A 26,712-nucleotide genomic window follows, 5' to 3' on the forward strand; every position below is an offset into this window, starting at 1 on the left:
AAAAAAAAAAAAGTGCTTGAGAGAATGAGTGTTTCAGATTAGTATAGTTTATTTCTTTTATCATGTTGATATCACAGAAACATATTCTTCTCTGTTCATTTGATTGTCCCCCCCCCCCAACTTAAATCATGTGTCTTGGTTATTTTGTAGTATTATTCTTTGCTTATAGGAATCTGTTAGGCTAAAGCAATGTGAGGCCCGTTCAGGGGGTTCATGGGGTCAAAACTGTGTTCATAATACTAAGATGTTCTTTACCTTTTTTACTCATTATTTTTCAGAGGTTACATGACCTGTGGTTTTGCCATAGATTGAATGCAGAGATCTTCTATTAAGCAAAGCATTAAAGCAGTTTGTTTAAAAATGTAAAATAATGCCATTCTTCTAAGTTTTTTTTTTGAGACTGTATTTTTCATACAAAACAGTATGTTAACATGCGGTGTGTCATTGTTTTAAATGAATTAATAAAATTTTGTCTCAGTTTAAAATTCTAATAGGTAAATATAAATAGATATGTCACATAAATAAAAGCTCTTTGGGAACCTCAGTAACTTTTAATAGTGCGAAGGAGTCCTGAGATCAGAAAATTTGAGGACTGTTGTGCTAAAGGAAGATTTCCTGTCTCTTCCAGGAGACATTCTTTTTGAGAAAAGATCCCTGTTATGATTTGAGTTCTATAAGTAGACAAGGAATTGAGTGCAGGTAGTTTGAGGGGTGATACTAGGAAAATGGGGCAGTTATCAAGTCAGTTACCACTGTGTGGACTGGTCAGTCAAACTGGGAGATGCTGGGAGGTGGTTTAGAACCCTGGGCAGCAGGCTAACTATCTGTCGGCTCTTCCCCTTCATCGAGTGATGCTCAGGTGGAGAGGTAGAGGTGTTTGTAGTAAACAGGGTAGAGAGGAACGCAGAGGGGAATGTGGTTGCTACATGTCTTCTATTGGTGGAGTGTATGTGTGTGTTTTCAGATCTGTGTGCACCCTTTGTTTGTTTTTCATAGCCTCTTGCATTTTCATAGCCTTTGACTTATTTCTTAAACTGGATCCAGTCCAGGAAATCCTTTAAAAAATCTTTTGTCTCTTCAAGGTGTGTATGGGCACAACTGTTAAATTAGTAGACCGAACGTGCATCTTTTTGAGTATATTGTTTCTTGTAATTGAAAGAGACTCTTCTGGTCACTGGTTAGTGTTTGCCTAAGTGCCTCATTCAGGGTTTTAAAATAAGTGGACAAATTTAGTATTGTTTTAGAAAAAGTTGAAATGGTTGTATGTAACTGTTGCTTATGGATAGTGAGGGCCCATGTTTACTGTGTTTCTGTTGTATGCTTGGCACAGTTAAGGTACTTTGAAAGAATTCTAAGTAGGAAATAATGCCCCTAGGGTGCTGCCAGTGGTAGGAAACAGAAACTCTAAAAACAAAACCAAAAAACCCCCTATAGATTGTGTTACGTTTTAGCAGCATTTAATCATCCGGAGTTCTTCTGTTTAAGAACATAGTAAAATTATGAGCAAAACCAATTCATATTACAAAGTCATAAGGTGTCACTTTTATTAATTATAAGATTTAGGGGAGATAGAACTTAGCCAGGAAGTTAGGAGACCTAACTTTGAAGTTAATTGTATTATAATTTAGATGCTTAATTTTTCTGGCCATAGTTTCTTTATATATAAATGTAAGTGGATTATCAGCTCTATAGGCCTGGAAATCCCACAAGTGCAAAGGCTCCAAGGTAGAAACATACCTGGGGTCTTGAGAAACAACAGGGCGGTCAGTCACTGTGGCTGTTCTAGTGTGTGGAGGAGGGAAGAGTAGTAGTGATGTGGTTTGGAAGATAGGTGAGGTTCGGTGGGATGAGGTCCGGAGCCAACGACCAAAAAAGAATTCTTGAGATGTCTTGGATACAGAATGGTGGTTTATTAAAGCACGGGGACAGGACCCATGGTTGTGAAGAGTGGCTGATTGTACACTTGGGAGTTGGGGGAGGTGAGGAAAAGGGATGTTTCAAAAGGATTTTCATATGTTAAAGAAGACTCACTGGGTGCTGGAGGCCTTGCCATTGTCAAATTAAGGTTGTTTTTCCTTCTAGCAAGGTATTAACCTTAAGATAGTTGGGAGCTTCCTGGAGCAGCCTTACACGTTGTCCACCTCAAGTATTTGTCAGTGGGCTGCAGGTTATAAGGACATTTAATGGTATCTACGTTTCCTTCTGGAAGCTAGGTTCTTGTAAATTGCTAAGGCCTTTGTAAACTGAAGGAGACTGTGTCTTACAGGATTGTGATCTCTATAAGTTAACTGTTTATTTTTCCTTTTCTTAGTTTTAGGGCGGCCAGGAGTGCCTGAGGAATGTCACATATATCCCACCTGGAGCGGGGAGGAGGGTGTCACTTTCTGCTTTGTCCTCAGCTTGACTTCTGTTCCCTCATTAGTAGGACTTGACATCAGAAAAGTAAATGGTGGGAGCAGGTAGTAGATTGTGTAGGGCCTTGTATTCCTTTGTAAAGACTTGGGTTTTACTCTGAGGGAGGGGTAGAAAGCCATTGGAGGGCTTTAAGCAAAGTAGTGACATAATGTGACTTATATTTTAATAGGAACACTGTAGCTGTTGTAGGAGATCAATGGTAGAAGCTGTGGGTAGTTTTGCTAAAATCTTCTAATGGATTGTTGTGGAAATTATTTGAGGGAGTAAAGTCCAGATAGAACATATAAACTCACTATCTTAAACATGTTGGCCTCTGCAAAAACAGAACAAAACAAAGCAACCCATATACTATGCAATTATCCAGCTTTTATTGGAACAAAAATGGGGACATACACATTACTTTTTCTTGAAGTTGTGTGTGACAGTTCAAAGGTGATTACAAGGTTAATCAGGAAGATAACTGGAAGATGGATGGGTAAATAGAAGAGGACATTTTTCTAGGCAGAATATTCTACATTTGCTGCATATCTGAGATTACTGTCATTTTGTGACTTAGTTTCTGTCATTGTCGTACAGAATGGTTTTGTTGGTTAAGTGTTCCCCCACTGTGCGCCTTTTTCATCTCTAAGCCTGAGTCTGAGTAAGACGGGATTCAGTTAAAGGTGTAAGTGAGCAGAGGAAAGAAAGCAATCTGTGTTCCTACTCTTAGAACTCCTAGAACTGAAAAAAGCATTTATTTCAGTTGGTGAACATGTACTGAGTGTACATTATGTGGGAGGGACTACATGTTGCCTCCAAGAGTTGGGTGTGAATAGAAAGGGGTTATAAAGTCAGAGAAATCCTATCCAGTAAGAGATTGTAAACCAGGAAGTGTTTTCATGAGGGTTCATTCAGATGAGTGGGTAGGATTTAGTTTTTTGTTGTTTTTTTACAATACTATTGAGAGATTGTTTATGTATAATTCATCAAATAAAGTTTACCATTTGAGAAATTTTCACATGTGAAATTACCACCAGTGTCAAATGAACATTTTAGTCACCACCAAAAGTTTGCTTATTCATGCCTTCCTCCATTCTCATCTCCGGGCAGCCCTCATCTGGAGGGTGAGGGGCAGGAATTGACATCTTAACAACATTGATTATTCCAGGCCGTGAAAACGTTGTATCTCTTCATTCATTAGGTCTGTAGTTTCTATCAGGAGTGTTTTTTAGTTTTCAGTGTAGGGGACTTGGATATTTCCAGTTAGATTTAATCTTGAATATTTTGGTTTTGGAAGCTATATATTTTTTAAAACCAGTTTTTCATTTGCTTGCTGGTATGTAAATATTTAATTCCTTTTTATATATTAACCTTGTATCCTATAATCTTGTTAGTTTTAGTAGTTATTTTGTAGTGCCTTGGGATTTTTCATATAAACAGTTATGTGATCTGCAAATAGTTTTCCTCTCCCTCTTACTCTTCTGGCCTTTCCCATCTTATTATAGTGAACTAGAATCTCCAGTATAGTGTTAAATAGAAGTGATGGAAGTGGTCATCCTTCCCTTATTTCCATTTTTAGGGGGAAAGTGTTCAGTATTTCACCCCTAAGTGTGATATATCTGTAGGGCTTTTATAGATACCCTTTATTAGTTGAGGAAGTTCTCTATGATGTAGTTTTGGAATATAGGTGAGGTTCAGTGGGGTGGAGTCCGGAGGTGACGACCAAGAAAGAATTCTTGAGACGTCTTTGGTGCAGAATGGTTGTTTATGAAAGCACGGGGCAGGACCTGTGGGCAGAAAGAGCTGCTGCCCTGGGTTCTGAGGGTTGACTGACTGTATACTTTGGGGTTGGGGGAGATAAGGAAAAAGGGAGGTTGAGAAAGTACTTTCATATGTTAAAGAAGACTCTCGGGATACCAGAGGCCTTGCCATTGTCAGGTTAAGGTTCTTTTTCCCCTGTAGCAAGGTATTAGCATTATGGTGGTTGGGGGCTTCCTGGAAGAATGTCACACATGCCATGGCGGGGGCTTCCTGGAAGAATGTCACACATGCCATGGCGGGTAGGGGGTAGGTTGCAGGGTGTCAGCTTATGCTTTGTCTTCAGCCAGCCTTCTGCTCCCTTATCATCTAGTAAGCCTAGTTTGCTGAGAGTTTTTAATCATGAATAGGGGTAGGATTTCATCAAATGCTTTTTCTATACCTATTGAAATGATCATATGGCTTTTCTTTATTCTGTTAGACTGGTTGCATTTAGAATGTTAAACCCTGCATTCCTTGGATAAACCCTACTGAGTCATGATATATTATCCCTTTTATATATTGTTAGATTCAGTTTGTTCTGTTTTGTTAAAAGATTTTTGCATCTATGTTCATGAAGGATATGGATTTATAATTTTCTTCTTTAGTAATGTCTGTCAGGTTTTGGTATTAGGATTATATTGACCTCATATTGGCAGTATTCTTTCTTCCATTTTCTAAAAAAGTTTTTCTAGATTGGTATATCTTTCTTGAATGTTTGAGAAAATTCATTAGTGAAACCATCTGGTCCTGCAGGATTTTTTGTAAGTTTTTGATGTTTAATTTATTGATATGGTACTATTCAAATTTTCTTTTTTATGCCACTTTTGGTAAATTATATTCTTAAAGGAATTTGTCCCTTTCATCTGAGTTATTGAATTTGTTGGTATAAAGTGGTTCATAATATTCTCTTTTAGTATTTGTAGATTCTGTAGTAGTAACTCCTCTTTCATTCTTGAAATCGAGGATATGTATTTTCTCTCTTTTTTTTTTTCCAGTATAGCTATTTCTCAATTTTGTTAGTTTTTTCAAAGAACCAGGTTTTGTATTTGTTACTTTTTTCTGTTGTCTGTTTTCTATTTGTTTATTTTTATATTTATCTTTATCATTTACTTCCTTCTACTTATCAATTTGTTCACTTAACTGATATTTCTAGCTTTTTGTTTCCAGGTTAGGTAATTAATTGGTTTGAGACCTTTCCTCTTGTAATATAAGAATTTAAAGCCATAAGTTTACCTCTAAGGCTCTTTTAACTGCATCTCACACATTTTGGTATGTTGCATCTTTTTTGTCATTTAGTTCAAACTGTCTTAAAAATTCTCTTGTGAGTCTTATCTGACCCATGAATTATTTATATAAATGTGTTAATTTCTAAGTATTCCAAATGTTGGGTTTTCCTAGATATCTTACTGTTTTATAATACAGTTTTTTTCATTTCATTCTTTACATATTTATTGAGATTTATTTTGTGACTCAACATGTGCTGTAGCTTAGTAAATATCTTTGTGCACTTGAGGATGTATTCTACAGTTTGGCGTAGTGTTCTCTAATATCCGTTAGATCAAGGCATTTGCTAATGTATTCCAGTGTTCTTTTTCTTCCCGATTTTTAATTGTCAGTTTTTTGCTTCATGAATTTTGAAGCTGTGTTATTAGTCACATTTACATTTATAATTGTTATGTCTTCATCAGTTCTTTCATCAAGTGTTTTTTAAATGTCTGGTGTATTCTGTCTTAACATCTGTTTTATCTGATATTAATATAGTCATTTTATCCTTTTTTTTTTTTAAGATATTATTTATTTATTTGACAGAGACAGCCAGCGAGAGAGGGAACACAAGCAGGGGAAGTGGGAGAGGAAGAGGCAGGCTCCTAGCGGAGCAGGGACCCTGATGTGGGGCTGGATCCCAGGACCCTGGGATCACGCCCTGGACCTAAGGTAGACACTTAACGACAGAGCCACCCAGGCGCCCCTAGTCATTTTATCCTTATGCTTACTGTTTGCAATGTATGTATACATTCTTCCATGTATTGCTTTTAACTCCTCTGTGTCTGTTATGGTCAAAGTTGTGACTGTTGTAGGCTGCAGTTTGCTGAGTCTTTTTTAGTATCTCTCACAATCTGTCTTTTTTGGAGGGTTTAGATTATTAACGTTAATGTAATTAATGATCTTGTTAGATTTAGGTCTACATTTTGTCTTCTGTTTGACCTTTATGATTTTAGTTCCTTTCCTCCCCCCCTTTCCTGTCTTCTTTTAGATTACTTAGATATATTTTAGGGTTCTATTTTATCTATTGGGTTTTTAGCTATAGATTGGGATTTATGTATTGGGATTTCAGTATACATTCCTAACTTTTTGCAGTCTATTCAGAGTTAATATTTTACCATTTCATATAAAATGCAGAAATCTTCCAACAATATGGGTCCCTTTTGCCCCTTTCCTCGTCATTCCTTCTAGTTGTAATATGTATGATATCTGCATATATTGGAAGTCTTGCAAGATAGTGTTATAAATTTTGCCTTAAATAATCATATGTGGTTCTTAAAACCTAAGAGGAAAGCAACAGTATTTTATATTTACCCAGATGTTTATCATATCTGGTGCTTTATTTAATTAATTCCTTAAGGTCCAAGTTTCCCTGTGCTGTAATTTCCCTTTAGCCTAATGAACTTTCTTATAATATATGTAGGTCTCCTGGAACCAGATTCTCTTAGTTTTTCTTTCTCTGAAAATGTCTGTCTTTTGCCTTCGTTTGTAAAGAATATTTCACAAATATTTTCACATACAGTCTAGATTGAAAGTTTTTTTTCTTTCAGTACTTTAAAGATGTTTACTGTCTATTTACCTCCATCATTTTTTTAAAAGATATATTTATTTATTAGAGAATGAGGAAGGGGTGGGGCAGTGGGAGAGAGAGACAGGATCCATAAGCAGACTCCCTGCTGAGTGCTGAGCCCAACTTGGGGCCTGACCCCAGGACTCTGAGATCATGACCTGAGCCAAAATGAAGAGTCAGCCACTTAACTGACTAAGCCAGCTGGGTGCCCTGGCCGCCACCATTTTTATGAGGAATCTGATCATTTCCAATCAGCGTTCTTCTGTATGTGAAATGGCATTTTCTTTGGCTGCTGTCTTTATTTTTCAACAGTTCAATAATGATGTATCCAAGTGGGCTTTCTTTTTAATTGATCCTGATGGAGGTTTGTTGTGAGATTCTCAAATCTATATATTTGTCTTTAAATTTCTGAAGTTTTCAGTCATCAGTCCTTCTATATTTTTTCTATTTTTTTCTCTCCTCCTTCTGGAACTGGAAACGTGTTAGACTGAGATTATCCCATAGCTTTCTGATGCTCTTATCTTTTTTAAAATCAATCTTTTTTCTTTTTGTTGTTTAGATTGGGTAATTTTTGTTGATCTGCCTTTGAGTTCACTGATTCTTTACTGGTTTATCTCCATTCTAATATTGAGCCTATCCATTGACTTTTAAAATACAGATAATGTATTTTTCATTTGTAAATTTTGATTTTTTTTCCTTTTTATATTTTTAATTTCTCCACTGCTCTTTCCTTTATTATGTTTTCATTCAGGTGTGCTATGTTTTTGTTTTTTACCTTAGCTCATTGAGCATGATTGTAGTAGCTACTTTAAAATTTTTATCTCATAATTCCAATATCTCAGTCTTCTTGTGGTAGGGTTACCATAGATTGTCTTTTCTCTTGACAGTGGGTTGCATTTTCCTGTTTCTGGTATGTCTCATAATTTTGGGTTGTATCCTAGTGGACATTGTGTTATGTTGTATAGATTCTGGGATCTCTCATAATCTTCCATAGAATACTGATATTTTTGTTTTAGCTGGCGGTTAACCATTTTAGACTCAAACTGTAAGTTCTCTCTTCTGTGGACAGTTGTTCCAATTTCAGTTTGATTCTTTAAGTCTGTGCTTTATTCTAGTCTGCATTTGCATGGTCAGAGGTCAGCCTTTTGTGGTGACTTGTGTGGTGTTTCATACATAGTATTAGGGTATCCCTTTTGACTTTCTACCCTATCGGATTTTGTTGTCTCTTTGATATCTGGCAGTGTTTCCCTGGGCTCTTTTCCCTAGTTCCTCCTGACAGAAAGACAACTTCAGCTGCTCATGCTCCACATCTGCTACCCAGCCTTGGGGCAAACCTGCAAGAAAACAGGAAACTGAAGCTAGCGTTTCCAAGTTTTGACTTCTCTTCACATCTGCCTAATATATTTACTCTTCGGAATCCTCAGCTCGTTGTCATCCTGTGTTCCGTGCTCCCTCCACCAACCCCTAATTTGTAGCTGTTACCAGCAGAAGGTTGGTCTGTGATGATATCACACCACCATACTGGAAGTAGAACTTGAATGGGTAGGATTTTGGCAAAGAGTTAAGAGGAAACCCCGGAAAGGACCTTTCATAAGCTGACTGGTTCCTCCCAGATTAGACTCATTGATACTTTCTTTGCCCAGAATTTGCCTTTTGGCTGCAATAGTAACAGTTATCAAGATATGTTTTGGGATACCTAGATCCTCTGGCTTTTCTAATTAGACTATTTATTGTCTATTAATAACGACTGTGTGCCTATAACTAAAAATATATACCATACTATTGAGCACATCAAAGCATGTAAAGAGAATGTTGTTTATTGTCTTGATTGAACCAGACTGAAGTATCCATAAAGTATATCTAATTAAAAGATTTTAAAAATTTACCGTTTAATTTATAATAGCTGAAGCTATGAATCTGGCTTTGTAGGAAAATAGTGTCTCATATCAAATCTGTGCCTTTCCTCATTAATCACTATTAAATATCCATCTGTATCAAAGAGCCTCAGCATCAATAGCAGGTATGTTCTAGTAGTCATCATAGTAGCTAGCCCTTACTGTGCATTTCAGGTACCATGCTGAGAGCTTTGCATAAATTATTTCATTAATGCTCTTAATAGACCTCTAAAATGAAATAGCATAATCCTCATTTTTATAGATGGGTAAAAGAGCATAAAGGTTGAGTAATTTGCATGCCATCACACAACACAGGCTTTCCTCTTCCTACTAGTGGGGAGGAGTGAGAAATAGTGAACCGATAGTTGGGATGGTGATGACTCAGTTGAGTTAGAAGAACATGAGATTTGCAGTGTTCTAAAGTAATCTTATATGTTAATTTAGGTTTAGCTAAGTTGGGCTGGCACCAAAACTGAGGCATAGACAAAGTTTTCTTTGTAATTCTTTCACTTGTATTTCTGAAGCCCTTTGCCACTTTTACCATACTCTCAATGTGTACCCAGCATGTAAGTGCTAGATTCTATCTTCGGGGGAGGGGGGTGACCCTTGTCTTTTTCTTTTCTCATTGCAATCAAGCTGCCTGTTCCCTACCTTCATAGGTTATCTGATGGAAGAAATTCATGACGAGGATTAAGTGATAAATAGATTAATTTTAGAAATGTGTCTCAGTGAAATTGCTCTCTTTTTCTTTCAGTGTGATCTTTTAAAAATGCATCTTCACTTGGGACCACGTGTGGCACAGTTTTTTTTCCCCCCAGAAGAGGAATATACATGGAACTAGCATCATAGCCACAAATTGTTTACATCTGTCCTTCATTAGCTTTCAGCATTGAAGTTGAATACCCTTGAGTCCTCATCAAAGCCATAAACACCATCTTGTATGAAAGAAAGAGGAATTACCACAATTTATATCCCGGATTCTAAATACAGAATTTTGACCCCCCCAATATTAGCTCTATAAACAATGTGTATGAAGTTGTGCTATTCAGTACTATTCAGTTGCACCAATAGACAAAGGAAGAAAAATAAAACAACTGAGAACCTTAAATCAGAGAGATTTATTCTTCTTTCAAGTAGAAGTTCGAGCTGATAGACGGATAGCTAACTGTGTTCCACAAGTTCATTCAGATGTCCATGTTCCTTCTAATCTTTTCTTTTCAGTGTTCCCTAGAGTATTACCCTTGGCTTCTTGGTTAGGCAAGTTTACCACCACCATGTCTGTTTCCCAGCCTGCAATAAGAGGGAAAGACGGAGTAGAGGACAAGCAGGTTCTTTTCAAATACATGATCCACTCTTGCTCTCATCTCCTTTACACAAGTTAGTTGCATGGCCACATTCACCTTAGTCACATGACCACAATTACTTGCAAATGAAGCTGCAAAAGGTAGTATTTAGCTGGGCCGTCATAAGTCAATAACTATAGGGTTTTATTACTAAAAGGGAGAAGAGGGGAAATGGATATTCTAGGGCCATTAGCAGTCTCTACTACAGAAGTTAAGAATTTTTGCTCAACTATCCCACAGTTAATTAAAAGAGCTGGTAAGAAGTAGCCAGACCAGTGGACTTTATGATACCAAGTCAGTAGCGTATTAAAATACAGTGTAAGAGATTTCAGTAGGGATTTAAATTCACGTTTTCAGAGACAAAGCACAAAACTGGATGTTGGAGAATTTGATGAAATACCTTCAAATTGTGTTAAAGTTGCTGGATATATGAGCTAATAATTATTTTGTTCTTGTATTTTAGGCCTCAACTCCATATAGCATAGATTCAGATTCTTTGGGAATGGAGTGTATTATTTCGGGAAGTGCCTCTCCAACTCTGGCAATCAACACTGTGACTAACAAAGTAATTCTGTTTTTTTAAACTTTTGAAATGTCATTGAATAATACATTTAATTTGCCTTTATAATAACAATAGAGTTCTATATGATTGAGTTTAAAGATGGTATAAATTTGGCTAGCCTATACATGACAGCTTTCTGAAAGCTTGAATCCACAATGTTTGAGGTTTACACAAATTAGAACAAAATATTTCTCTAAGGAAGTTGGAGGATGCTTATTGGGAAGCTCTGTTTAATTTAAATTCTTGACAGTGCCAGTTCCCATTGATAGAATTTTTGAGTCAGTTTTTTTTATTGAATGAATTTGTTTCAAAAACCATTGATTACTCCTCTAAATATGTGCTTGAAAAAAAAAATTGTCAGATTTCCAAGGGGTCAACAGAATCCAGTAAAATGAATAATTTGGACAAACTCATAGAGTTCTTTGAATGGTGGTCAACCTGTTTCATGATACTCAAGTGTAGGTGTATATCCAGAAATAGTATATAGTAGTCTGCTGTCTTTTCCTTTCTTTTCCTTCCCTTCCTTTCTTCCACTTCCTTTTCTCCCCTCCCCCTTTCCCTCCCCTCCCTTCCCCTTCTCTTTTCTTTTCTTTTTGAAGCAATGGTGAAAACTTCAAAATTTCATGCCAAGTGATTAGATACCTAGGGGAATACAAGTGTTTTTTACAAGGTAATTTCTTAAGCTCATATCTCAAAACCCTAAAAAGGCTCTGGGAGATTCATGAAGTAACTAAGTTCTCTGTGTGTATTTTCTCCCTTGCTAGACCATGAGCACCTTGAAAAGCCATATATGTCTCATGTTCCTACTCTCAGTCTCACTTTCAAATCTTGCTTTTATCCTCTTCTCCTCTCTCCCTTGCTTTCAACTGTTCTTGCTTTATCTCTTCTACTTTATCATGCACACACATAAACACACACATATATTTATACATAATTGTACTGATATAGTATACATAGGATCTTTTTATTTGTAGAAAGATAATAAACCAATAGAAGCAGACTATCATCTTAGTGACTGATCAGATTTACAGTTTAGAAAGAAACTGGCAGCTGAGGTATAATTGATTTTTTCCAAATACCAATCCATGGAATGATTTCATCAGAATCATTTAGGGGAGGTGTATGTGGGTGTGTGCGTGCGTGTGTGTTTAGTGGTGCTGGTGGTAATTCCAAGGTATTATTGCAGGCCTGCCACATCATTTATTTTATACTTAAAGATAGGGTTCAGAAATCTGTACTTTAAGAAATAATCCCTGGGCACCTGGGTGGCTCAGTTGGTTAAGTGTCTGCCTTCCACTCAGGTCATGATCCCGGTCCTGAGATCGAGCTCCACATCGGGCTCCCTGCTCAGTGGAGAGCTTGCTTCTCCCTCTCCCTCTGCCATTCCCCCCACTCATGCTCTCTGGCTCTCTCTATCTCTCTGTCAAATAAATAAATAAAATCTTTTTTTAAAAATTAAAACAAACAAACAAACAATCCCTAATGGTGCCCATCTAAACTTGAGACTTTCTAGTGGAACATATAGGCTAGAATCAGAAATATCCAATACTATTCCTTGTAGTCGTCCAAGTAGGAGATACTGAGGCCTAAATGTGGATAGTTACAGCTATTAGGAAACAATTAGAAAATAGTAATGCTAGGACTTCACAATGAAGTAATATGGGGGTCAAAGGAGTTTTTAAAGGACTTCTGCTTCTAGATATGATGGAATAGCTAGTAGATTAATCCTTCTATCTATATAAAATACCACCCCCCCCACCAATTAAAAAGAAGGGGAGCAGCATTGTAGAACAGAAAAGGCAGGACTTCAGGGCTAACGATCCCAGGAAAAAGGGAAATGCATTGAGATAAGCCATGCATATTTCCCTTGGGACATTTCTCAAGTCTCAATGCATGGCAAAGAGGCTAAACAGAAAGCAGAAGCCTAGAGCAGTCATTGGGCTAGGAGGACAAAAACTGGAGTTTGAGGCTACCAAACATCCAGGGGTTGAGGACTAAGATCTTCTTGAATCTTAGAAGTGAGATCAGCTTCTTGCAAGTAATACCCACTTAAGGCATTTGCTTACTCCTAACTCGTAGGTATTTAGGCTCAGGCATAGACAAATCAAGTGGATTTTTCACTACTCAGAATCAAGCAGTTTCACAGAGAAATAGGGAACAAAAATTATTGTTCATGATTTTCAAGGAAGAAGGGAGCCATGGTAAACACTCTAGTCTTTCAAGTCAGTATCTCAGAAGGTTATGATCTGTGAGTAAGAGCAAACCAGAACAGACCAGCTTCAAGTTGTTGCTAAGGTCGTTGATAATATTTTTCTATATACCAAAAGAAAACTAAATGCTTTCTGGAAGAAATAACATCGTCTTGAGCTTTTACAAGTTTTCATAAGTAAGATCTCACTTTCAGTCAAAAATTTTAGACATTACAGGAAACAGGACCAAATAATTAAATAACAAGGGGATAGGTAGGGAAAAACAGCATAAACATATTTACAAGTGATCTAGATAATGATTTTAAAATAACTGTAACTAATATGTCCAAGAAAATAGTTGAATTATAGAAAATTTATCAGAGAATTAGAATCTGTGTGGAAGAATCAGGAGGAAACTCTAGAACTGAAAAAATATAATAACTGAAATAAAGAATTTGATAGATGGGTTTAACAACCGATTAGACACACCAGAGGAGAGAATAGTGAACTGGAAGAAATGTCAGTAGAAAACACAGAGATTGAAACACAAAGAAAAACAATGGAAAATTTGGAAAAGCTTCACAGATAAATGGGATATAGGGAAGAGGTCTAACAAACTTGTTATTTGGGTTTCAGAGGAGAGGAAAAAGGAATAAAGAAGAAACAATATATTAAAATTTTTTAAACTGATGAAAGATAACACAGTATATAGATTGAAGAATTTCTTGAAAGCCTCAAGAAGAATTAATGAAAAGAAAACCTTACTAGGCAAAAAAATAGTGAGCTGCTAAAAACAAAAAAACAGGCAACTTCAAAGGAACAACAGTAATCCAGGCACTGACTTCTGAATAGAAATGATAAAAACCAGACACAAGAATGAAATCTATATACTGCTGAAAGGTAATACCTGCTAATCCAGATTTCTACAATTAAAATTTCTGTGAAAAATGAAGTTTAAATAAGTAGGTTTTTACAGAAGCAAAATCAGAATATGTTACTAGTACACCAGTATTAAGCAGTGAGGGGGAATTAATTTTTCAGATAGAAGGAAATTACCCTGTGAGGGGGAAGAATGTGAAGAACACTGTAAGAGTATGTCTGTTGATAAATCTAAATATGTATTGTTTACAACGATAGCAGTTCTGTTACATAACACAGTGCCTTTGAGTCTAAAATACTATGGAAGTTAAAAGACATGACAATACAAAGGGTAAGACAGAAAGAAATATGGTTGACCCTTGAACAATGTGGAGTTTAGGGGGTGCCATCCCCATTGCCTCCTGCAAAGTTGAAAATCTGCATATCTGCTTTTGACTTCCCCAAAACTTAGCTAATAGTCTGCTGTTGACCAGAAGCCTTACTGATAACATAAATAGTTGATTAATACATGTTTTATTACGTTACATGCATTATATACTGTTACTCTTACAACAAAGCTAAAGAAAAAAATCTTAAGAGAAAAATATTTTCACAGTACTGTACTGTATTTTTATTTATTTATTTTTAAAGATTTTTGTTCATTTGAGAGAGAGTATGCACGAGCATGAATTGGGGGATGGGCAGAGGGGGAAGGACAGACTGACTCCCAACCTGATGGTGGGGCTTGATCCCAGGATCTTAATCATTACCCAAGCTGAAGTTAGACGCTCAACTGACTGAGCCACCCAGGCACACCTGTTTGTTTATATTTTTTAATTAAACTCTTCACTCAACCTTGAACTCACGACCCTGATATCAAGAGTTGCATGTTCTACCTACTGAGCCAGCCAGGCGCCCTAGTAACTGTGCAGTATTTATCTCTTTTTTTGTTTTTTTAAAGATTTTTTTAAGTGGGAGGAGAGGCAGGGGGAGAGGAAGAGGGAGAGTCTTAAGCAGGTTCCATGCCCAGCCCTGAGATCATGACCTGAACTGAAATTAAGAAGTCAGACGCTTAACTGACTGAGCCATCCAGGTGCCCCTATGCTGTATTTATTGAAAAAAGTTTGTATATGTGGACCCATGTGGTTCAAATCCATGTTGTTAAGGATCAACTGTATATACAGTTAAAGTCTTTGCATTGCATTGGAAGTGGTAAAAGTACTAAGTCAAGAGCATGTTGTGATACTTCGGGCAGTGGTTCTTTTAATACATCAGCGTATGTCACAGTAACTAGGAGGGCTTGTTAAAACCCAAATTGCTGGACCTCACCTGAGAATTTCTGGTTTAGTACATTGACTTGGGGTCTGAAAATTTGAACTTTTTTTTTAAGATTTTATTTAGAGAAATCTCCACACCCAGTGTAGGGCTTGAACTCAACCGTGAGATCAAGAGTCACATGCTCCACTGACTGAGCCAGCCAGGTGCCCCAAAGATTTATTTTTTTAAGTAATCTCTACACCCAATATGGGGCTTGAATTCACTATAATTCACAACACTCTACCAACTGAGCCAACCAAGCACCCCTGGAAATTTGAGTTTTTAACAATACTCAGATACTGGTCATATTGTTTACTAAGAATAGTAAAATAATATAAAATAAGGAAAAATAATATATCTAAAAGTTGACAAGAAAGGAGAAAGGAAATGAACAAAGAAGAGATAGGGAAAACAAATATGTTTAAATTGAGTTATGTAGGGTGCCTGGGTGGCTCAGTTGGTTAAGCATCTGGCCTCGGCTCAGGTCATGATCCCAGGATCCTGGGATCGAGTTACATATCTGGCTCTCTGCTCAGCAGGGAGTCTGCTTCTTCCTCTCTCAAATAGATAAATAAAATCTTAAAAAAAAAAAAGATTTGAGTTCTGTTAGGAATAAAATGTAAATGTACAAAATAGTCCATTTAAAAGTCAAAGATTGTCAGACTGGATGAAAAAATAAAATTCCGCTGTGTGCTGCTTACAAGAGATGTATCTTAAAGAATTACACACGCACACGTATACATATTTAAAGATTTTATTTTTTTTTAGAGAGAAAGAGAGTGTGAGTGGGGGAAGAGCAGAGGGGAGGGAGAGGGAGCCAGGAAGGCTCTCAAGCAGACTCTGCCCTGAGCTTGGAGCCCGACGTGAGGCCTGATCTCACAACTCTGAGATCATGACCTGAGCCAAGAGTCAGACACTTCACCAGCTGAGCCACCCAGGCTCCCTGCAAGGGATATATCTTAAAGGACAAGACACATTACTGAAAACAAAGATATTTTATTATGCAAAAAGGATCATTTCAATAAGAAACAATAGTAAATTTATGTATGCCTCAAAAGCTGACAAAACTAAAAGGAGAGATGGACAAGTCCTTGACCAAAGAGGAAGATTTTAACATATGTCTCTTTATAACTCATAGAAGAAGCAGATCAAAATCAAAACATAACGATTCAAACAAATCCCATTAAAGGTATAGAAGATTTGAAACAGGAAATAAGGAAATTCGATACACTTGATGTATGTGTGTGTGTGTGTGTATGTGTATATATATGTAAAATATGATTACACTTAACAATTGCAGAATATACTTTAAAAAATGACTTATTTTAGAGAGAGAGCGCAAGAGTGGGGGGGAGAGGGGCAGAGGAGAAAGAGTCTCAAGAAGACTCTGTATTGAGTGCGGAGCCTGACTTGGCTCGATCTCATGACTTTGAGATCACGACCTGAGCCGAAACCAAGAGTTGGACACTCAACTGACTGCACCACCCAGGCACCCCCAGGATATACATTTTTTACATGCACATGGAATATTTACCAAAATTGATCATGTAATACTGATTTATGCTAAGCCATAAAGGAAGTCTAAGCAAATTTCAGAAGACCAGCACCATATAGTGTGTATTTTCGAGCACGGTGGAATTAAAATAGAAGTAATAGCAAATAGATGATCAGATAATCACCCAAAGTTTGCAGATTAATTGGTATAGTTATAAATAACTCAGGGATCAAGGAAGAATCCTAAGAGAAAATACTTTGAATTGATGACAAACAGAAATATGAAAGCCTGTAGAAGGAGTGCAGTTAAAGTATTAGCCTTAAATGTGTGTACTAGAATAGAAGAAAGATTGAATATTAATGATTTAAGCATCTAGATAAAGAGCAAGATAAATCTGAAGAAGACAAAGGTAATAAAAAATAAGTCAACAAACAAGAAGTTGGTTCTTTGTAAAGATTTGTTGGTTCTGGCCAAGGTGAAATAACAGGGCCTAAATTTACTCTGCTAACTGAAACAACTGAAAAAATAGACAAAATACATGAAACAGTGGTTTTCAAGAGATTGGGCCATAGGACAGTGATTCCTGAGAAATTGTGAACAAATAAGGTCAACCCTATGATTGTCCTAGCTTACTGTCTAGAGAAAGTTTCCAAGGCCCAGAGGTCTCCCTGAGTTGAGCCAGGTGGAGCTGGGAGATCATGAAATCCCCGAGGTGGTTAGAGTTCACAGGGCAGCATATCAGAGAGGAGAAACGTACACCAAGAGAGAATTCCAGATGCTGAGGGTGCCCCTGAGTCTTCAGTTGGATACTTATCAGTGCATGAGTAAGGAAGACTAGGGAAAGAACCACCTGCAAGGATTAGTGTGGAAAATTACTGATACTCCTGAAGGGCCAGGCATAGTTACTGTTCACACAAAAGTGAAAGTCTTCAAAATTCACAGGTCATTAGGTAAAGTACTCAGGATTTTGATTCAGTAGTAGAATAAAATTAGCCCTAGACTAAAATTCTAAAATTCTAAATTTTAAAATTCTGCTCTGGTCCTATCTACATACCTTCAAAGCAAAACTTGAAAGTATTGATCTGTTTCGAAGTAATTCTACTTTTAAAATTTGATTTAAAGTTTTTTAGATGTAATTCAGAGACCATTATAAAATTTCCCCTTTTAAAGTTTGTAATTGGTGCTTTTGGTATATTCACAAGAGTGTGCAACCATTAACCATCATGTAATTCCAGAACATTTTCATCACCCCAGAAAGAAAAGCCTGTATATATTACCATTGATTCCCTGTTCTATCCATTTCCTATAACTATTAATTTACTTTCTGACTCCATGAATTTTCCTATTCTGGGCATTTCATATAAATGGGATCATATAATATGTACTTGTTATGTCTGACTTCTTTCATTAAACACATTTTCAGCATGTATCAATACTTCATTCCTGTTGTCAAATAATTTAACTGTGTTCAAGAATAAAGCTCAAGAACGTTTATAGGAATACAAAAATATCTAGCACTTATCAGTGTGATCTGAGCTATAAATGATAAAACTATAAAGCTCTCAGTTGGGTGAAAAAAAATAAAATGAATTTTAAGGAATGTAATGAAGTAAATTCACAATGGTCTGGCACCCAATTAAAGAATTACCAGGCTGGCAAAGAAGTAGTAAAAAAAAAAAAAGAAAGAAACCCCCCCCCAAAACCAACCATAATGAGGAGAAAATTAATCAGAGCTGACCCAGATATAACGCAGATGATAGGATTAGTATAAAACAACATAAATAATTATCATAAGCCAAGATATAGAAATTAACCTATCAGTTAATGACTGGGTAATGAAGTGGGGGTAGGGATGGGGGGGTGCTCACACGTGCGCGCCTGCGCACATGTGTGTATACACACACACACACACACACACACACACACGCAGAATGGAACATTATTTAGCCATGAGAAGAAAATCCTGCCATTTGAGATAGCATGAATGGACCTTGGGGGTATTATGCCAAGTGAAATGTCAGGCAGGGAAAGACAAATACTGTATGATATCACTTATATGTGGAATCTTAAAAAGGCCTAATTCGTATAAAGTAGAATGATGGTTACCAGGGGGCTGTGGGGCAGGAAAAATGGAGAAATGGTAGTCAAAAGGTATAAACTTTTCAGTTATAAGATGATTCAGTTTGGGGGATCTTTTATATAGCATGGTGATTATTGTGAACAATATTGTATTCGTGTATACATGAAAGTCGTTAAGTGAGTAGATTTTAAATGTTCTCATAAAAAGGAAATGGTAATTATGTGAGGTGATGGAGGTGTTAATGCTACGGTGGTATTTATTTTGCAGAATATACATGTATCAAATGAACACATTGTACACCTTAAACTTATGTGTTAATTATATCTCAGTAAAGTTGGAAAAAGCCCAGTTTTTATAACTGTATTCCATGGAGGAGTAAAAAGATAGGTTGAACATGTATGTGACACATGGAAGATACGTTTTAAAATCCAAATCAAACTTCTTGGAGATAAAAATTATATCTTATTTGAAAAATACGGTGGATGGAATTAATAGGGTAGACATCGTAGAAGGAAAGATTATTGAAGATATAGCAAAAGACAAAATGAAGCACATGAAAAGACTAAAAAGGTATATATAGAATATTAGTGCACTCTGGTAACAACTAGAAATCTGGATCTACAGAAAGAAATTAAGGACCAGAAATGGTAACTATGTAGGTAGATATAAAATAGTTTTAAAAAATTTAAATCTCTTTAAAAGACAAACCGTTTAAAGCAAAAATAACAAAAATATATTGTGGGTATATAACACTTAGAAGTAAAATATAGGACAACAATGGTATTCAGGCAAGTAGAGGAGAAATGGAAGTGTTATGAAACGAATGTTAAACTTAAACTTTGAGAAAGAAACAAAGTTGTCAAAGAAACAAAGTTGTCATTCACAGATGACATGATTGTTTATATGGAAAATGCAAAAGAATCTACAGATAAACTCTTAGAATTAATAAGTGAACTTAACAAGTTCTTGATATAAGATCAGTGTTTGACTTTAGAAATCAGTTGCATTTCTGTGTATGAGTCGAACAATTAGAAAATAAGATTAAAGAGATAATAAAACTTATATTAGCATTCAAAAACATTAAATACCTAGGATTAAGTAGAAGATGAACTCTACACAGAAAACTATAAAAAATTACTGAGAGAAAACAAAGAAGATACAAATAAACAGATACATAATTTTCATAAGGAAGATTATTGTAAAGAAGTCAGTTTTTCCTGAATTGATCTACAGATTTAATATCCCAATCAAAGGTCCACAGTACTTTTTTGTGGAAGGGAAGGGAGTAGAAAATGGCCAGCTGATCTTAAAATATAAATGGGAATCCAAGTGGCAAATGGTAGTTGAAGATAATGTTAAAAGAAAATGTATGGTAGAGAATTTATATACTTCCAGATATCAAGAGTAAACCTACAATAATTGAAAAAGTGTTATTGGCATAAGACAAATAGACTTATGGAACACAACTCAGTGATGTCTTTCAACAAATGGTGCTGGAACAATGGGAAAATCAGATTTTCCATTCACAAAAGTCAGTTCCAGGTGGATCTGAGCTATAAATGATAAAACTACAAAGCTCTCAGTTGGGTGAAAAAAGTAAAATGAATTTTAAGGACTATAATGAAGTAATAAAGATGTAAGAGCAGATATTAGTGTAAGAGAAAACAAAGCTTTGTGTAATCTTTTAGCAGATTTTACTGTAAGAGGACAGAAAAGGATATACATTTTATATGATCCCATTTATACCTAGTTCAAAAAGCACATAAACCAACCAATAGTAGCAGAAGTTGGTATAGTGGGTGCCCGTGTCCGAGATGGGCATGGATAATGACTGGCTGGCGAGTGATTGGGAGAGCAGATGAATGGGCCTTCAGGAGTGCTGGTTGTGTTCTGTATCAGAGGGTCTGTGGTCTGGACACCTAGGTAACTCAGACCCTTTTTAGGGATTCCATGAGGTCAGACCATTTTTATGATAATATTAAAATATTATTTGCCTTTTCCTTTATTTTTCTATATTCATTGATGCAGCAAAAGCAGCGGTATGTAAATATTAGTGCAAATCAAGGCAGTGACACAGAAGTGTACTAGTAGTCCTTGTATTCGTCACTGCCCACACCCCTCAGGTTGAAAAAAAGAATACTAGTTCAACTTAATGATACCCTTGGTGAAGCAGGAAAAAATCGTTTTATTAAGTTGTGACCTTTGGGTACATGTCTTTTTAATACTCTGTGATGAAATGGGAAGTGTGCATAGAGCACTGAGACTACATGCTGAAGTACAGTAGGTGTCTTCAGGGAAGAGCAGCCTGCCTTGTGGGGTGGGGTGAGCTGGATGTGGAGCTAGCTGCTCTGTTCGCGCATCATCGTTTTTACCTGAAAGAACAACTGACACTAATTATTCAGATTTGGCAGATGTTTTCTTGATAACGAACAAAGTGAGTTTGTCACCTCAAGGAAAACAATTGACAGTATCTTTTGCCAATGATAAAATTTGAGCGTTTAAGCAAAAAATGGAAATTTGGAAAACTTTTATCCACCACAGTCAGATAGCAGACTTTAAAGATTTCTTCTTTAAAGAAATCATTGGTGATGTTAGCAAGTATGATGTTCTAATGTGGCATAATGAAATGTGTCAGTATTTGGAAAATATGTATAACTTAGTGAACCAGTATTTTCCAGATGGCCAGTGCATAATGTTATAAAATCATGCTTGGATGAATGATCCATTCAGTGTACAAGGTAGAACAGAGGATTTTAATTTAACAGCGTGAAAAATTTATTGGTATGTTTTTAGATCCACACTGCAACTAATCTTTAAAAAATTATCACTTGTCATGTTTTGATGTAGTATCAAAAAAGACCATCCACAATAATCTGAAAGTCTGTTAAAAATATTCTTCCCTTTTCAGGAAATTGTGTGTGTGTGTGAGAGAGAGAGAGAGAGAGAGAGAGAGAGATGCTGGGTTTTCTTTGTATTTTTCCACCGAAACAACTTATTGCAGCAGATCGAATACGGAAGTGGGTAATAGAATCCAGCTGTTTCTGTTAAGCCGGGCATTGAGATTTACAAAAATGTAAAACAAGGAAATTCTTTCTAATTTTGTTTATTGGGAGAAAATATTTCTTATGTTAACATTTAGTTGGGTTTATAATTGTTATTTTTAAATTAATAATATGGTTTCTTTTTTAAAGATTTATTTATTTATTTGACAGAGAGAGAGGGAACACAGGGGGAGTGGGAGGAAGAAGCAGGCTCCTAGCGGAGGAGCCTGATATGGGGCTTGATCCCAGAACGCAGGGATCACGCCCTGAGCTGAAGGCAGATGCTTAACGACTGCGCTACCCAGGCGCCCCTAATAATATGTTTTAATATATAATATGCCAATTATTATTTGGGGGGACATAATATGCCAATTATTAATAGATATATCAGCATAAAGAAGCTCCTTGACTCTTCAATTATTTAAGACCTCAAAAGTGTTCTAGGATCAGAGTTTGAGAACTGTTCTCTACTTTGTTCTAGGTGGTGATTACATAAGTATGCCCATTTTGTAATAAACAAGTAATCTGTGTACTTTATGTATATCTTACATTTTAATAAAAATGTTTATCCTTTTTCCAGATGAAAAATAAGCTATTTAAGATTTTGTCCAAAATTTCTGACTTGGGTGGTAGGTAACTGAGCATGGGTAGGAGAGTGTGTGAGTGGCTAAGAAAATTACCATAGGGTGCTTGTAATTTGTTGGCTAGGAACCCATAAGCTTGATTTTTTTTTAAATGAAATTTACATTGGAGGTGTTTGCCAGAGTTTCCTTTATTTTCTCTAGTTTATCTTTTATTCTTTTCCCAAATTAGTTCCTAGGCATGTTATTGTTCCTAGCTGATGTGAATGGGGGACAGTTTGGTTTTGCCCTTAGTATAGAGGGGTACATGCCTAGTTTTCTACATATTTGGCCTCTTTTGGCAGATGTTTGTAGCATTTAGCGTGATCCCATTCTTAGCACAAACAGAAGGGTGATGATAAGTGATAGCTCAAATGGTTATTAAGTCAGCAAATATTTATTAATTGTATACGGAATAGAAAGGACTATGTTGGTTATGATTACTTATTGGGGACTGAAGGAGCTAACAGTCTAGTAGTCGATAAAAATTAGTTTTACTGTAAAGCTAATGTATTGTGGCCATGGAAGTAGGAGGATAGAAAGGAAAGTTGGTTGTACCAACCTTGAAGGATAATTAGGCTAATTATCTGTTTTTAAAATGTATTTTTTTGTTTCTAATTAAAAGTTATAATGCTAATAACAGTGATAAAAGTCTTCAGGGATGCCTAGCCCCCTGCTGGTTAACCACTGTTAACAGTTTGATTTATAGTCCTTAGCATCCGATGTGTATGTTAGCATCTTATTGTTATTTATTTATTTATTTTACAATTTATTTATTTATTTTAGAGGGAGCGTGGCGGGGAGGGGCAGAGGGAGAGAGAATCTCAAGCCGACTCTGTGCTGAGCGTGTAGCCCGATGCAGGGCTTGATTCCACAACCCTGAGATATGACCTGAGCTGAAACCAAGGGTGGAATGCTTAATTGACTGAGCCACCTACGTGCCCCATAATTGTTGCTATTTTTAAAAATTAGATCACATACTTACGATTTTGCAAGTACGTTGGACAGTTGAGTATCCAGTTTTCAATAATATAACCACTGTGCTGCCTGTGATTTTTAAAAATTCCTTTTCTGTGTTCTTTTCAGTGCCTAGTATTTTGATAGAAGAGAATAACAGTTTTGCTTAAAGCTTGAGTAAAAATAAGTTTATACATTGTAGAAATACTTAACAGTGAAAACCTGTAATCCCCTTATTAAATGTTGATGAACTAGTTATACCTGATAGTATATTGAATTTATGTACTTTTGGATAGGATATTTTTCAGTTTGAGAGTAATTTATTTCATGGTAAACATGGAATTAGCAGTGAAGGGCATGGATTGGGGTAGGAAAGACCACTAACGTTTTGTCTTTCTGCCATATACCAACCTAATTGTTTTTTTGTAGAGTTGCTTAGAAAGTACTCTTTACAGTGAGAACTACTTATGCAAATGTTTTTCTCTTCTAGGTAACCTTGTACAACACCGATCAGGATGGTAGTGATAGCCCACGCAGTAGCCTTAACAACAGTCTCTCAGACCAGAGTTTGGCATCTGTTAATTTGAACAGTGTTGGAAGTGTGCATAGTTATACACCGGTAAGTCTTGGTGAAGTTAACTTCTTTGTTGAGTACTCCTTTAGTGTTTAAAACTAAGCCAAATGTCATTAAAGTGAGAATAAAAAGTGAAGATGTATATTTTTCACTAGTCAGTTCATTTAGCTTAGATTAGTAGAGCAGATTCCTATCTTGATAGTGTTTTAATTGGGTACTTGTATTTTACCAGGTTAGATGCAAATATGTGGTTATACTATGTTTTATTATTTTTGTCTACTTTATCTGTTCTCTATCCAAGTGAAAAGTAATTAGAATGGGAAAAAAGTTATACTTCAGTCTGCAAAGCTGTATTTGATGATTACAGTCCTTGATAAAAAGAGTTTAGAGAATGTGTATATCGCCTTGTTTTCCAGCTGTAGATCTGAGAAGGGGGAATTCTGCAAATCTCAAAGCTTAGGATGACTTGGTACCCAATTGTTAACCAGTCTTGTATTTTTAATTTTGGTCTGGAAAACGAAACTATACTTGTGTGTGCTGATTTTGTTACCTATTATAAGAACATGACCCTTGTGTTATCTGATACCTCTTTTTAAATCATCTGGCAACTGTCCTCCCTAGAAGACAGAACAGAGCCCAGGAGCCATACACTGCACTGTACATTGGTTTAAATTTGATCTCACCAGATCATTCCCTGTTCCAGGATGAGTAAATAGGTAAAACCTTACACAGGACAAAGATATATAGGGGAGGGGAATCATAAATAAAAAAATAACACAAGGGAAACCAAAACTGAGGGAGCAGAATTAAAATTCACATTGAATGTAGGAAAACAGAAGGTGGCTCTGCAAAGCTGTTATCAGTGCTCTGGGGGAAAGGACCTGAAATATTCTTGCAGAATGCAGAAGTAACAGGTAAAGGAATAACAATTATGTCAGAGAAGATAGTAGATTTGGAGAATTGAGAATTACAGGTGTCCCTGAAGAAGAAGCTAGAATAGTTGGTACAGAAGCAGTTTTCAAAGAAATAGAGATTATAAAAGTGTTACTGAGTTATAGGAAAAGTTAATGGGGGAAAAACCTATATCTAGACCCATCACAATAAATTTTAAAATTTCAAAAGTGATCGATTATCCATGTAAATACTCTGGTAAAAGAAATAAGGTGCATTCAAAGAAACACAAATCATACTTCTATAATGCTAAATACAAGAGGGTAATGGACTAATACTGCATGTAGAGTTTTGAGGGATAGGTTTGGATTTATAAATATTATGTCCAGCCAAATTTGCATTCATATGTGAAGTCAAGAGAAAGACATTCTTTGATACACAGAGCTTAAAAAGCTTCCTATGTTTGTTTTCGTGTGCCTTTCTGAAAATGCCGATCGAGAGGTGAACTAAATTAAAGCACTCAGTAACGATGAAATTGTAGTGTAAAAGGACTAGTTGGAGCATTTAAGCAAACTAAGCAAAGACTTAATGATTTTAAGTTTTTTAAAAATAACGTGAATATAGAAAATCTTGACAGTGAGAGTCCAGTATCACAAAATATAATAAAAGGAAAAAATTAAATTTGTAGAACTAGGTGACAGAAGAAAGAACAAACATGTCTATTATGTCAGTACATGTAGGAGGGTTAAACTTACTTTGAAAAGCTAGATATCATATACTGTGCTTTTTTCCTTTAACAAGATAATCAGGTGGTCATCAAATACTCTGTAAGCAACAGTACAGCACCAGCTGCTGGTCAGCCTTGCCACATGTATATAGATTGATCCTATAAGGACACCGTGAGCCCAAATGCACAGAGACATGGTTATTACTTAGATATAGGCCAGACGGGTATGTGCCAGTTCCCCGCATCCCACAGGATGACATCTAACTGGAGGAGCCAGATGACAGACTTCACAAGTGGTAGGTCACTGTAGTGGAGGAACAAATTCCATATTGTATGACTCACAGCTGTACCTTGGGAGAGTAAAGTAGAAAGTCCCTGCCTCTCTGGAAGTAGGGAGGCAGTTGAGAACTGTCTCTTGGCAACTTCCTGCAAGATAGACAGGTGGATGAGAAACTGCTCCGTGGCTGCCTCCTGCAAAATAGGAAGGCGGATGAGAGATGGATGAGAATTTTTGCTTCTCATAAGACCACTCACATTCCGTGTTCCAGGATAATCACCAAGGCTTAGGTCATCCTGCCATTGAGCCTTGCCTCCAATGGCCTGTGTGGAGAGATGTGTAAGGTCACCAGAGTGCCAGTGGTGGAGCCATTCCCCTACACAAAATTCATATTTTTCTGTTATTGCAGACTTGTGAGCATCATTTTGAATGGCTGCATAAATTTACAGTGAGTGTTCATATTTTAATTTTTCAAAGCACTAAAAAAATGGCAGTTTAACCCCTTGATATAATCTTTAAGAGATACAGCTGGTCTTTTTTATTTCTAATTGTGCTGCCTTCAGTGATAATTCTTATTTTTTAGGTGTTTATGGTATTTTTTTTCTTTGCATAGCTCAAAGCCATGCTGTATTCTGTTTTTCTCAGAATCGATTTTATGTTACCCTCATTTCTCATTTCCCCTTAGTTTCATTAAAAAATTTTTTTTTCTCTAGAAGTGAAGAGTTAGGTGTATTGAAGCTCTTTTCTGCTTTGGGTAGCACCATGTAACCTGACTCACAGTACTCACAGTATTTGAGTTTAAATACTTAAAGATTAATTGAATAAATGAATGAGAAATGTTAGTAATGTAGTAGAATGG

The 26,712-nt window shown here is 36.3% G+C and overlaps 1 protein-coding gene across 2 annotated transcripts in view; it reads left to right on the top strand.

Annotated features, from left to right (window-relative positions):
- FOXJ3 (forkhead box J3) overlaps nucleotides 1–26,712 on the top strand; it is a 141,137-nt gene that overhangs the window by 91,057 nt on the left and 23,368 nt on the right. Inside the window, exons 6-7 of one of the 2 annotated variants that reach the window (XM_040627437.1) lie at nucleotides 10,729–10,830; nucleotides 23,875–24,003. In XM_040627437.1, coding sequence (XP_040483371.1) covers nucleotides 10,729–10,830; nucleotides 23,875–24,003 — 231 coding nt within the window. The remainder of the gene's footprint in view (nucleotides 1–10,728; nucleotides 10,831–23,874; nucleotides 24,004–26,712) is intronic. The other variant, XM_040627438.1, reaches the window with a different exon arrangement.

The sequence above is a fragment of the Ursus maritimus genome, unplaced genomic scaffold (genome assembly GCF_017311325.1).
Source record: "Ursus maritimus isolate PB19 unplaced genomic scaffold, ASM1731132v1 scaffold_12, whole genome shotgun sequence".
Classification (NCBI taxonomy): Eukaryota; Metazoa; Chordata; class Mammalia; order Carnivora; family Ursidae; genus Ursus; species Ursus maritimus.